Consider the following 14,142-nt stretch of genomic DNA (forward strand, 5'->3'; position numbering starts at 1 on the left):
CTCCACCAGCTCACAGAACAAAAGGAAACCAAATAAAAATATAAAGCACGTGTTCTTTTTGGGCAAATAAGCCAAAACCCTTTGGAATTTATGGCTCTACACCATCCTTACCTGCTAAGTCATGCAGAAAGCTGTGACTGCAGTTATCAGCAATCATATAAATGATTTTTTTTATGCTCTACAATACTAATGAATTTAGACACGCTAATCATGGGAGAAGAGGAGGCTGCTATTTTTTGCCTGTCCCATCTGGTAATAATTTTGTATGATCGAAGTGTTACGAGCTAAATAAAACTACACATTAGCTGTAAGATACATTGCAAATACATTAAATCTTCCCTGGAGTTTTAGCAAATATTCACTTTTTCTATGATGCATTTGGAACTAGCAAAGGGACCTACAGTGGGCCATAGGATTTATAAATAGATTTGGCTTCCTCTGCAATCCTTTATGGGCAATTATTTCAGCAATGAAGATGCAGAGCCACAGATAAATAAAATAATTGCAGCTGATGGGACTTTATTTACCACTATCACATTTCCCTGACTGCTAAGCTCCCCGCCTCTCATCTGCTCCACTACCCTGAATCGATGACCAGATGAAGAGCTGTCAGTTAACACCAAGCACAGCAAGCACTGAGCACAGAAGTGCCAAAGGCAGATTCTGCTTCTCCCATTTCCAAAGCCCGCCTGGGTGTTTCCAGAACTGGCTTACACTCTGGATGAATGCAACCTGGAATTAGGAGGCTGGGACAGGGCAGAACAAGTTCTACGAGTTCTGCACATTCCAAGAGGCTTCCCAGGGAGGACATTTTGCTGTGACTCTCCTACAGAAAGCATTGCTGAAGGATGGAGACCTCTCCTTTCACGAGCAGATACCTGGCTGTGATTGCGAAGGGTTCCCTCGTCTCCTTGGTGTGCAGGTATCCTCCTCAAAAAGGCATTAGCTCAGTTCAGGGGATGCCAGGTGCAGCTATCTGTAGCAAAACCAGTTTTCCAACTAGTTCAAACGAATCAAAACCAAGCAAACCGGCCCACCCTGCACATCACCCTCTGTGGATCTCACACCATTCAGCTATCAGAACTTCAGATTCCAGGCAGGGTGAGAAATGCAGGACTATCAATTTTCTTTGTGTTCAAGCTTGAAATACTACTGATGCCAGCTCTGTTCTCTGAAAATCAGTAATGCAGTTCAGCTCAGTAAGGAGATGTAACTCTTACTGCCTCCTCTACAGCACTGAGGTGATGAACTCAAGCTCCGGTTTTTCATTTGCAGCTGGGCACTTCATGCTATTTAACAAGTGTATTACCTGGGATTTGTGAAGATTGCTTGTATGAAGGGCCTTATCAGCTCCAGAGGGAGAAAAACATAATTTCTGCTACTACAAAAAGCCATGGAGCTGACTGCACAGTGACAACTGAAACACACAGGATGTACTGCGTGGGAACCTCCTGGCTCTCAAGTGCATCCATCCACCAGCTGATCACAGAAGGTGGGGTTTCATGCTTCTCTAATTAATTTATTTTTTTAAACACCCTTCACACCATCAGTGCTGTGACAAGAGTATATTTAGGAGATATGGCCCTGATTTGTCAGTTGCCCCTGGTGTGCTGCACTGGGAAGGCACAGCCAGCTGTGTGAAGCCTGGATCAGGGGGGCACCCTGCAGAAAAGGAGCACCAGAAACAGTCTGTGTGCTCAGTAAGGTCCTACAAGAAGTCTCATTGCTTTAAAAGCCTGACTTTTTTGTTTGCTTGCTTGTTTTCAGTTCTGGGCTGCTTATTTCCATATCAAGAAATGATGCTACAAACATTTCTGTAAGTTAGTGAAAGAGGCCAATGGGACCAGATGCCAAAGGAGCTCAGAAGATTTACACTAGGCGAGCATCTGGCTCCCTGCTCACTGTTACCAGAATGAAGACAAATGCTTGCAAACATTCTTATTCAAAATCACTAATGTGCTTGGCAATGATCAACATAAAGCAGCATTACTGCTGTAAGGTGTGGTGCCTGGGAACACAGATGCTGAATGTTCTAAAGCTGCTTTTTCCAGATGTGTATTTAATGCAGAGATCAGGGAGGAAATAAGATATTGCTGCCCTTCGCTTTAAGCAAAGGGAATGATTAAGACATCATCATCTTTTGTTGTTGTGCTGGTGGATGGTAGTAATTGCTTCTGTACAGGAAAGTGGCTATACATCTATTGTCATCCATCATCTTGCCAAGGCAGGGTAGAAGCAGTAAACTTTTGATTTAACCTCATTAGCATTCCCAAAATTACAATGTCATACCAAAGATAGAGATTGAAATTATCTGCATCTCAGCAAATGGAGAAGAAACAAATCACACCCAATGTAAAAAGCCAACTGCACAACCATGATTCTTCCTTGTTCTTAAAGGCTCCCTAGATGTGCCCAGTTCTTGGTTTGTCATGGAGGATGGGAAACAAATAGGAATTGTGTTCAAATGCACCAAACTTGCAAATGTAGGGGTTTCACCCATGGACTGATGATCTGATGACCTGAAGATTCAGAGCAGAGGCAGAGAAAGGGAAGATGTTGGAGTAGATACTCTCAGATAGCACTTTCCCTTTGATCTGATATCTCTGATTCCTCTGAACTCTTCCCATGAATTAGGGACCCACCAGACACATGGAGAAATTTGTGTGTAATGTGGGCAATAACATGGAGGCATCTTGCTTTTGCACAATATCCTTGTGCCTGGAAACTCGAAGGATTTCCATGTAAACCCCAGGATAAATGCACACAAGGTGAGCTCCTGCTCAGGCTTGAGTTGAAGCAAGCAGGAACCAATTATTTGTCCCTTCTGGCAGTCAAATAAGATCAAGTGAAGTCTGTACTTGTCTGAGGTCAGTCTACAGCAAAATCTGCAGTAAAACTGGGAATTTATCTCAGCCCCCAGCCAGCAGCTTACCCCACGAGTCGTGTTCTCCACTAGAGCCATAACACAATGCCAGTATGTATTCCAAACCACTCATTCTGAACTGCCTTATTCCTTTATGGGCATCCTAGAGATAATTAATGTATCTTCTCCTCAGTGGGAACAAAAGAAGGAAATGAATTTATTATTCCAGTGGTACCCTTGACACAGATATTGAGTAGCTTCATTAAACATTTTGCAACACACAGAGTCTTTGCTAAGCCATCTACAACAAGCACAGAGTCATTTTCCTTATTACAACACAAACACAGAGGTCAGGGTTTGGAACTCTTTTACTTCTCCTTTATGCCTGAATAACCTCTGTGATCTCAGTGGGATCTGGCCAGCCTGATGCAGGTGCAAATCATCACTGCCTCATCCCAGCCCTTCCCCTTGTCTCCAGATCTATTACCTTGCAGCATCACACTCAAATGAACACATTTCACAGTCAGCACTGCCACAGCTCAAATGACTAACTCAGCTCTTCAATACAGACAACCAGTGGATTGAACTGTAATTAATCAGACAAATACTATTCAGGTCTTCCCAAAACTATTTGGAGCCATCTCCCACATGTGGTCATATTCCAGAGGAGAACTGACATTAGATAAAGCTCAGACCTGCAGAATACATTTACATAAAAAAGAAATACTGAGAACACCCTATATTTATGATGGGAGATTCCACAGAGATCAGAATGAGTAACACTCCTGAGAAAACTAAAATGCGTCTGAAATATAAGCTCCGAAGCCCAGCCTGGCAGGGCAAGGTTACCATACACCCTACAGCCCTACACTGAGCAGCCAGCCTAGCCAATCAGCCCCACCAGCCTCGAGCAATACTGACCAAATTCCTAATGGCTTTGAATTAGGCAACAGGCTATACAATGCAGCCAGACGGTATTTCACTTACTTCATTGGCTTGAACAGTGCTTGTCCATAATTCTGGAACGTCATGATCAGCTTCAGCTGGGTGCCTCCTGACTTCATTGCTGTGGGAAAAAGCAAAACCCCTTTAAAATGCTACATATGGATTTACTTACATTCAGCTTTCTTGAAATGAAAGCACACACCTCTGCTCTGTACCAAACACAGCACTGCGGCATCTGAGCACTAAGCAGGGCAATCCTAACTGGATAACAGATTATTCAGTGGTTGCAGAACAGGGGAGAGCTTGGTGCTGCTGGCCAGGACTAAAAATGGATGGTACTCTCTGATACGTCTTTGTGTTCTTCAGCTGGTCATGGTAGAACCATGGTGGGCTCTACGCACCCTGACTGAGGAGCGGGTATGGGAACAGCTCACTGGAGTCCTGTTTTCTCCATCTTCAACTACTTTGGGACTTCTTGCTAACAAGAGGTACACACTGGGAAGGCAGATAGGATGGTTTCAAAGCCAGCTGTAGCTGGGATTACGGTCCGATGCGCAGCAGACATCTGCTTAATTAAAAGTATGAGCAGATACTGGAGCAGCCTCTGATCTCTGCTGTGATTTTAATCATTGCTGAGCAGTATGTAAATCCACCTCCTTTCTGCACAATGGAGATTTATCCAGAATTATCCACTAACTTTCAGGAGACCCCACGGTGGTTGCAGAGGACAGCAGAGGTGTGCAGAAGGTCAATGGCTGTGTGGGGAGGGCAGGGGCTGCAGTCCACTCCATGCACATGGGGCCAACAGCTCAGACACTGAATTCACATCCCAGCTGGGAGCTCATGGGAATTTAAGACTGACATTCGTTCATACCAATCTGTACAACTTGAACAACATCATGTTAACAGCCAGATTACAGCGTTTTTAAAGTCAGAGCCTTTTTTATTTTGATGTAAGAGTTCCAAAAATGCATTTTAATTGATGAAAAGTTTACTGAAAAAGGTAAACATACACTTTGGCAAACCAGCTGCTTTTTCAACATCTCAATCAAAACTGCTCTGAACAAATGAAATAACCCATGCTCTAACTCTTTCACTCACTCCTGTGCGGGAAGAGCCACCACAGCCCTATCTGTGGGGATGAGTCAGTCCTTTCAAAACGCTTCCCACAAATGATCACATCATCAATTCCTTCCTTTGCAGTTCTGAAGAAACCTGTGTCGGCTGCAGAACGCTACGAATGTCAGGTTACCTCGCTCCATCAATTTTGGCTTTGAGCTACCCTTGTTCAACCCACATAACCTGCACATCCTCTTTCTCTAAGCAATGCCACTAGCTGCACAACCTTTTTAATTGCTCCTCTCCATGCCATATTACTGGTAGGTCAACAGCTCTCTTTCAGCCCTTGTAATCCATGTTTTTGCAACAAAATGCTGTGTAAATCTGGTCAGTGTGATTACACTTTCCTTAGAACAAAAATCCCTCCTGCCTTGCTGTTTTGCTGACCCCTGCCCTCTCTTGCATTACCAGTCAATCCCAAAGGAACAAATAAATAATTAGTAATTAAAGGGCATTAAATAACTTGCACTGAACAGGTAAAGCAGAAGCATGTGGTTTTCATGTACCAAACTCTCTCTCTTGTGCAAAGCATGTCAGTTGATCTGCACCTGAAGGAAGATATAGGCATTTTTTTTCTGCCAAGCCCAGAGCCTGAAGGCAATGAGGAACAGCAAACATCCATCCAAACCATACACGTGCTGCCCCAGGAACATCACAGCTCAGCCATGCACTCTGGAAATGTTTCTTCTTGCTTTGGATAGCGGGCAGGCAGCTGGAGCTGCCCTTGCATCATGCCTACAAAGACCCACACAGACCCTCCCCCCGTTCCATGAACATCCCGGCCCAGCTGCTGCCAAAGGAGCAGAGTTTGCCTGCCTTTTTAAGGCATAACCTGTAATTGCAACCCTATTCATGTGGGATGCCTTCAGTTAGGTCAGCAATGTATCTTGGGATCAAAGGGCAGAACTTTGTCCCTTCTGCCAGGTATAAACCTCCCTAGCTCACCAATCTCAGTACAGCTGGTTGCAAACTGATCGCAACAGACGAAAACTGCATGTTTTTTTTATTTAAAATTTACATAATGTATGCTTTTTGGTTGAATTATGAATAGCTTAGGGCTTAGACTCTGGCTTCCTCTCCTCCTTGAGCCATATAAGTCCAAAATACAGCAAATATCTTGTAAGCCCATCACAGAATTGGGAAGGACAGAGCCTATTTTGAGGTACAGCTGGGAAGCCAAGGCTTTGGGAAACCACAGAAATGCAAAGAAGAAAAAAAGGATGTTCCAGCATGCCTATTTCTAAGCACAAAGCATCAGATGGATTAAGCTGACTGGTTTCTCAGCAAATTGAAGCCACTCGACAGATAATGATTTTGTTAGCAGCTGAACTCAACAGAGAGTGTGTCATCACCGAGAAGGGGGAATGTATGAAGAAGATTAACAATTCAGCATAATTCTTCCATGAGACACAGAGGCCTGGTTTCCTGTCAGAAAGAACTGAGCTGAAGTAAGACAAAAGCATCTCTTGGTCTTCTTAGATCCATCCTTTGTATTGTCTTAATTGGTTGCAATAGTAGCCTCGACCCAACTGAAGTTTGGCTGGGATGCTCTCCCACTGCTGCTGCCAGGAGAAAACTTTGGGCCCTTCCAAAACAGAGGGTGACATCAATGGGAGCAGCCTTGTTGAGAAAGTATGCTGGCAGCCAAAGGCACTGCGGCCAATGCCACATGAGCTCCATGTTGGCTGCCCTCCATGTTCTCTAGGCTCCAGACATTCCCACTTCAGCTAATCGTTGGACAGGGCAGAGGAGATTCAAAGATTGCAGCAAGTCCAACACCTAATGTTCCCTCCCTAAAGAGAGGGAAACACGCGGTGCTGAGCCCAGACTGTCCTGCTGAACCCCATAAGATCCTTAATGCATCTCTAAATAAAGTAGAATGGGGAGCAGAGCCTGAGGAAGGTGCCCAAATCATGGGGGTGGCAATTGGAGGAGAGCAGGTCTCACTGGAGATGACTCACCAGGACTTCCAGGCCTGATTACATTCCTTGACCCTTACTGTTATAGTAGACTACTGGCTTCTCTCTCCTTTTCTAAGCTGTGTTTCTTTCCTGCTCAGACCTCAGTTAAATACATCCCTTTGGTCATCCCAGGCAAACAGCAGTAGCCACGTCACCTTCCAGGAACTTATCCTGGACAAACAGTGTTTGCTTATCTGCAGATGTCCTTGTGCTGTCACCTACTGCCCATTAAGAACGTTTATGAAGAATTTATAATTCCCTGGAGCAGAATACACAATTTTTCAAGAAACTGCAAGATGCTACGCCATTGCAATCTGTCTTGTCTATGATCAACAAGCTTATATAATTTTTAAAAGGTCTCACAATGTCATGCTGTTCTGATTCCAAAGGGAGCCTCTAGTCAAACTCTGATTTCATGTTTGGTTTTTCTTTTTAAGGTTTCTGAAGATGCTGTAACAAGAGCAGCTCTGGAAAAGGAATACTTCAAATTCCCTCTTCTGCAGCATCTGAACGTACTGGCACAGTGTTCAAACCAAATCCCAATAGAACCGTTGCTATTTTACCTCCAGGCAATTAAAAATCTTTCTTTTTCCCCAAAATAGAAAGAAAGGGAATGCAGCATTAAACTTTCCTCTTAACCCAGGGCAAGATCTTTTGGTTGTGATTAGAAATCTTCCCAAGTTTAGGAGGCTTTGCAAAAAATCCCCTGAGATATCCTTCTCCTGGAGAGTCCATCCAAAAGCAGTGAAATCAGAGAGATTCTTTCTGTTTTCTATGATGGACTTTGAATCATGCCTCTAAAAATGCTTTCAGTATTTGCACCTAATGAGTTTTTTGACATAGCTACACACCGTGTCTGCTATTCTTCCATCCCGTCCCCTCCTCCTTCTTCTGAAAACTCATCAATACAAGAATTCTCAATGAATTCCCCTCCTGATCCACAGATACCACCAGTGTAAAAAATACACTGCCTATCATCTTTCAAGCCTGTTTTTACACTTATATGCTACATGGTTTCTATCTCCCTCTTCTAAATCATCTAGTACAGACTCGGTAGAGATCCAATGATGGCCAGTGTGATTTGACCCAAAAGGAATTGATCTGGATTTCCAGTTCAGTTTTGCTGCATGATAACTCTTGCCTATTATGGTTTTCTGATGGAAAGTGAGAGCTCCAAAAGGACCTCTGAACACTTTGATTTGGTTATTTATGCAGTGCTAATGCCTGAGCAACACGATCCAGTCAAAGCCAAAGTCAAAGTCAAAAAGATGAGCAGATGTCTGAAATAGATGTTCAGATCCATTCAGATCCTATTTTATAGATCAAGCTTAAATCTAGCATGAACATGTTGACTGATCTAGTGGGAGGTGTCCCTGCCTATAGCACGGGGTTGAAGCTAGATGGTCTTAAAAGTCCCTTCCAACCCAAACCATTCTGTGATTCTATGACTCTATGACTGGCTTTAACAAGCAGTATTCTGCCCCAGGCTAAAGACATGGCCCCACACAAGCTGCACAGAATAGATTTCAAATCAAGTTCAAACCATCATCATCTCTTAATTTGTTCTTGATCAGCCAATCCTGCTAACTTGCTTTTAAAGACCTTTCTTGCTTTAGTCAAGATAGTAAAGATTTCTGACAGGGAAGAGACCTGTGAAACCATTCAGTGGCTTTGTTGTACACTGTAAGTCCTTTCTTTTCATCTGGAATCGTACATTTAATCAATCTGTTGACTCTTGGCTGATTCACTGTTTCCTTGTACAGTAAATCAATGGTGCTACATTGCATTACGTTTTCAGCAGCACTTTTCCCTTTCCTTTGATGAGATTTTCATAATTTCCTTCTGCGCCAGAGTTTAGGTTTAGTATTTACTGCCTACTGTCTTTTTTCTTTTCTTTTTCCTGAGTTGAAACAGAGTCCACCTTGCTGAATTGCAGCACTCCTTCACTGCCTGAGCAACCTCATGCTTACTGCCTCATCACTGCCTGCACAAACTGAAGGCACTGCAGGTTCAGAAATGAACCAGTCAGCTATGTTTCCAAATCTTTCCAACCAGAGAATGTAAAGAATCAAAAACTCAAACCCAACTCACTCAACCCAGAAATCACCCAAGCCTGTTCTGCTCAACCACAGTCCTTCAGCACAGCTCTCTGGGACAGGAACACGTGAGAGATGAAGATCTACAATGCACCATGCTGTATTTGTTGTTAAACTGCTGACAGCACCGCGCAATTATGCACAGCCGTTTTGTAAATATGCAAGAGAATATCTAATAAGCATGGCTATTATTGATGCGTGCAATAAACAGTTATGAAAGGCAAAGGAAGCACGCAGTTGCCTGTGCGTGTGCTTCCTCTGCAAATTGGAATTTGGTGCTCAGTGGAAAACAATTCTCTCCAGGCTCCTATTTATGGCAGGGGGAAATTTTCACTGAATTAAATCAAATTAAGAGCTGTCCCTTTATGCTGCTCAGAATGAGTAGGAGCTGTATCTGTTGATGCAGGGCACAGAACACATCCTCAGCTTCAAAGCTCTGGGTAACCTTGTCCTTTTCAAGGCCAGCTCTAGGTGTCACTGTGGGAGCTGAATGCGATGCTCTCCTTCCCATCCATGCTTTTGTTCCATTTAAACTTTAACATCAAGAAAATGTCACCTTGGTGCTCCCTGCTCTTGGGAATTGCTTCTGTCACTGTTTTCATTTTAAAACAACGCTGCACATTACGGAGCCGTGTGAGCAGTGCTGATAGATGGGGCAGGATCAATCTGGTCACCACTCTCCTCCATAAATAATGCAAAGGGAGCAGGGAAAGTGCGACGTGGTGAAGAAAGCTGTTCAGCTGCAGTTCGGATCTAATTACTGGAGGTATCAAAAACCCACATGGCAAATCACCTAATTCTATTAGAGCCACGATCTGAACACTGGGAAAAGACTGGATAGAGCAATATCCCGTTTCATCTAATGCATGTAAGCCTGGGTATTTAATTGTCCTACTTACAAAAAGGAGCCTGAAGATTGGGTGCTACAAAGAGTCCCACTTATTTTTACTTCTAACCTGGAATCTTTGCTGCTGCCTCAGAAAATAAAAAAAAAAAATGAACAGAGAGCAAAGAGGATAAAGAAAAGCACAGTCCAATGGGAAAATATGGAGGAATATTCAAAAGACTGTGAAAGTCCTATAAATGTCCTTTGGTCAAATATATTACTCTTTATTAATCAGCTTACATGCTTTTGAATCCCTGCTGTGGCTCTGCAGTAAAGCTGAAAAATGGCAGATGTTATTTTAAAACATATTTTTAAACATCCAAAGAATTTGTGACGGGAAATAAAAGATGGATTAAATGAAGTATATTAGCAAGATGCTCTTCTTGCTTTGCAACCCGACCGAGAGCCCCGAAGCCCCACAGAGGCTATGGAAGCTCCCAGCTCCATTCTATCTGGCTTCTTGAGCTGGGCAGAGGCAGAAGTCTTCTTCCCCCTCTCAGCTCAATGTAAGTTTGGGATTGCTGCCCAGTTCCCACAGTGACTGATACTTCTATCAAATGTACTTCATATTTCAGCTTATGGAAATAATACTGAATCGCTGATAGAAACCACAGTTCTGTGCTTTCATGTAGGGGCATAAGAGGCCCCAACTTGTTCAAACATTAGCAAAGAGACAGTCTCATAGGAAATGGCTGTTAATCATCAGTCCTCCTCTGCGGGCTCTGGCCTTTTCTCCACATGGATCTCAAAGCTCTATCGAAACCATAATTAATGAAAACCTCATGACACATCCTTACGACGCATTGGTGAAATCATGGCCTCAGGGAAGCCAATGACAAAACTTCCACTTACGTCACCACTGTCAGGATTTCACTCCTATTTTTTGTTATAACAATGCTGCTGCTAGGTTAACTGAAGCATAGAGAGGTTAAGCAACATGCCCAGAAGCTCAAATTGAGCAAAGAGTGAGCGCTAACCTATTATTTCTCCTTCCCATCTCCCTTCTTGAGCATCCCTACATCAACCTTAACCATCTCACTGCTCTGCAGAAGGGACACTCAGCAGCCACTCAGTCCAAACCATGGCTGGGGCTGATGTGGTTTGTGTGAACCTCAGCAGATGAGCCAGAGGGCAGTTTGGCTGAGCATCCCCCCTGCAAGAACCCAGGCACAGCCCGCTCACTGCTTGGGGCAGGGAAGGGCAGAGCACTTCTTCTCTGCCAAAGGATGCGCTCACAGAGCAATGCTAATGCTGAAAAAAGCTGGCTCAGACTCTGCTCACACATCACTGCTACTGCAGGAATCACTGTGTGTGTGCGGGGCAAAGCACTGGCAGTGTGCTGCTGCCTGCAGTGCCATCTCTGAGCCAGAGATGGGAGAATGCACAGCTTAGCCATCACACCTGTGCTCCTTAATTAATCATTCCAATCCAGAGCTGTAAGGACAGAGAACGAGCCTGTGTTTGTCCTCTTTCTCGAGCCCAGCTGTCCCCCAGTCCCTGTCCCCCCACCTGCAGGGCAGCAGCTGGGCACTATGCACTGCAGCAGCAGGCTTCCACTCCACAGAGCTCAGAGCAGAGCTCCCAGCCATGCACTCAGCCAGGGCACAGCCGTGCTTGCACCTGATCTCCCGGGGCATCCCGCCTTTCCCCCACCCCGGCTATCTGTGCTCAGCCCATTCCTGGTGACCGAGGAGCTCCCTCAGTTCTGCTCAGCAGCCGCTGGGATTCACGTGATGGAAATGTCAGCCATAGGCCCACGGATGCTATTCTTGCAGGGACCATTTCCTGCTGAAGCCAGGGGAATTCTTGCCTCGCGGGGTTAAAGACCTGGTGACCTCATCCCGCAGTGGCTCCGTGCAATCAGCGCTTTTGCAGAGCTGCTATTTCATGCCCCTGAAACAGACTTAGCAGCTCTGTGGTCAGCACAAGGCTCTCCATTTTCTCGGAGGCCGGTGGTTGTGCAGCTCTGCCCCTGCAGCCCACGGGCTGTGCTTGTTTAGCAGTGCAGGGCTTTCATTCAGGCTGCGGGTTTTTTTCGCTCCCTGTGCAGCTCCGCAGCTAAATTTGAAGAGACACATGCTGTCATTAAACAGCCCCCAAGAAAAAAAAAAAACAACAACAAACTCTGTCACCTTGTTTAACCAGAGCCAAAGGCTGACAGGAGCACATCCCTGTTGTGGACTTCCGAGTGGAACAAGCAGAGCTGAGCTGTGCCCAGGGGGATGCAGCCCCTCCGAGCCCCAGCGCTCGATGCTCCCTGCATGGCTGCAGGGCTGTGGCTCATTGCTGCTCCCCTCCCTCCAGACGCAGCCTGAAATAATGACCAGCAAGTAGCAGATGCTTTGCTCAGGCAGGATGCTATCTGCTTTTGGCTGTGATTTTTTCATTAACCTTTTCTTCCTTTTTTTTTGAACAGGGCGCTTTCAGCCTGATAACCGGAGGACATCAGAAATGAATGGGGCTTGCCTTCCTGGCAGACTTTTCAATTATTCAGGTGATACAGAGCTGGCAATATCTCCTTATGTTTAACAAGGAAAATGAGCCCAGAAGTCAGAAAGCAATGTTGTAGGCACAGAGAGAAGTCGTGCAAAACAGCCATTAATATTCAAACAGCAGCGAGATCTGAACTACAAGCAAATAGCCATAAAAGCCATTAATGCCCAAACGTACCAACACTGGTGATCTTCTGGGAGACCAGGTCTTGTAGTAAAGCCTCGATTGCAGGGTTATGCCTGGAATACAGCTCGTACCGGTTGATGCCAATGTGGAATTTTAACCAGTTTGGGTAGGAGTCTATGGAGGTTTCTCCAGTTGGCAAAAACTCTTCATTCCCTTCATTATGCCTACCACCAAAAACAAACATGGGAAAGAGGGGGAAAAAAAAAAAAAAGCCATAAATGTGGAGAAAGAAATAACATTACAGTTTGTAGCAGGCACCAAAAAATGGGGCTGGGGAGGGAGAGCCCTGTGGGTGCGGGAAGCTGGATTGGCACTTCCACTCTTCATGCCTGATTTGAAGCCCATGCAAGTCAGGAGCAAAACTGACAGTGACATAACTGAGCACTCACAGAGTCCCTTACACAGCCGAAATGTGGAGCTGCAATGTTGAGTTTAGATTGCATTATGTTACAAACATCTCTTACAAGTTGGACCCAAAGAAAAGCAGCATCCTCAAGTTTTATTTAACAGAGCTGGGGCTGGAAGTAGGTTCAGCAGAAACCTGACCTGTCGGACCCAATGCTCCCATTCCTTCCTTTTAATCAGGAAGAATAAGAAGAAACCAGCTCAACTGAGCCTGCTGCTAAAGAGCAACTAACTTGGGGTAGGTCACCCCTTCCTTAGCAGCACCATACTGATACAGAAAGGGACTGTGAGAATGACACGTGAGTGCTACATTTCATGTCTGCTGGGGGAACTTGGGGGGCAAACACACAGCAGTAGCTGTGTTGTGGCCATCACGGACAGCTTCACCTTCCACCTATGGGACACAGCCACATTTCTCCCACCCAAAGGTCCCCCATGCTTTTAGCCATCATTCAGTGTTCTGGCATTTGTGGCCGTTTTTCTTTTTTTTCTCAGGGAAACCAGAACTTTGTCAGGTTTTCCCCTTCACAGCCTCTTCTGTTAAGCAGAAGAGCCCGGACCACTGACACGTGCAGGGGATAGAAATCAGAGATATTTATCCTCTCCCTCTGAATGTTCAGATCCCGCTGGCTGCTCCGCAGCTTCACAGAGCTTTTGCACGGTACAATGCAGCTGTTTAAACACTACAATGTCAGCATGTTTGGAAGAGGGTGCTGTTGGATTAGACAAGCCTTTGGATTTCTCACTCATTGAGATTTCCCAGCGTTTCTCACCAGCCAACAAAACATTTGCAGAGGCAATGGAGCGCTCTGAAGGCTGGAGAGCTGCTGAGGTGCCAGGACACCAGGAATTAACTGAGGGTGAAAACTGGAGCTCCGATCAAAGCCCGAAGGCAGAACTTTGTGACATTAGACCTCACTTTGGAGAAAAGTGTGGCTGCTGGTGGCAGGACGAACTGCCCAGCCACTGCAAATGAGAAGGTGCGGGGCAGGGGGGTCGTGCTGTGCCTGAGCCCGGCCTCGCACTGCTTTTCCTCTAGCATCTGCCTTTGGCTGCAGCTGCAGGCAGCATCCTGGGGACCTTCTGCTCCCGGCACTGCTGCGTTACGTCCCGTATTTCAGGGCAAATTTGGAAGGAAAACAACCGCTGACGCCTGCAGACGGTTCCGCTCCCTTTCTCGCCCCCCCC

General features: G+C 45.3%; 1 protein-coding gene across 1 annotated transcript in view; it reads right to left on the reverse strand.

Moving 5' to 3' along the window:
- Positions 1-14,142, reverse strand: part of FAM20C (FAM20C golgi associated secretory pathway kinase) — a 54,687-nt gene that overhangs the window by 39,063 nt on the left and 1,482 nt on the right. Inside the window, exons 2-3 of the mRNA XM_042828183.1 lie at positions 12,541-12,775; positions 3,851-3,929 (exon numbers count right to left, since the gene is read on the reverse strand). Of these exons, the coding sequence (XP_042684117.1) occupies positions 3,851-3,929; positions 12,541-12,775 (314 nt within the window). The remainder of the gene's footprint in view (positions 1-3,850; positions 3,930-12,540; positions 12,776-14,142) is intronic.

Source organism: Centrocercus urophasianus, unplaced genomic scaffold (assembly GCF_019232065.1).
Source record: "Centrocercus urophasianus isolate 14NV4802_14NV808 unplaced genomic scaffold, USGS_Curo_1.0 seq_29, whole genome shotgun sequence".
NCBI classification, from domain to species: Eukaryota; Metazoa; Chordata; class Aves; order Galliformes; family Phasianidae; genus Centrocercus; species Centrocercus urophasianus.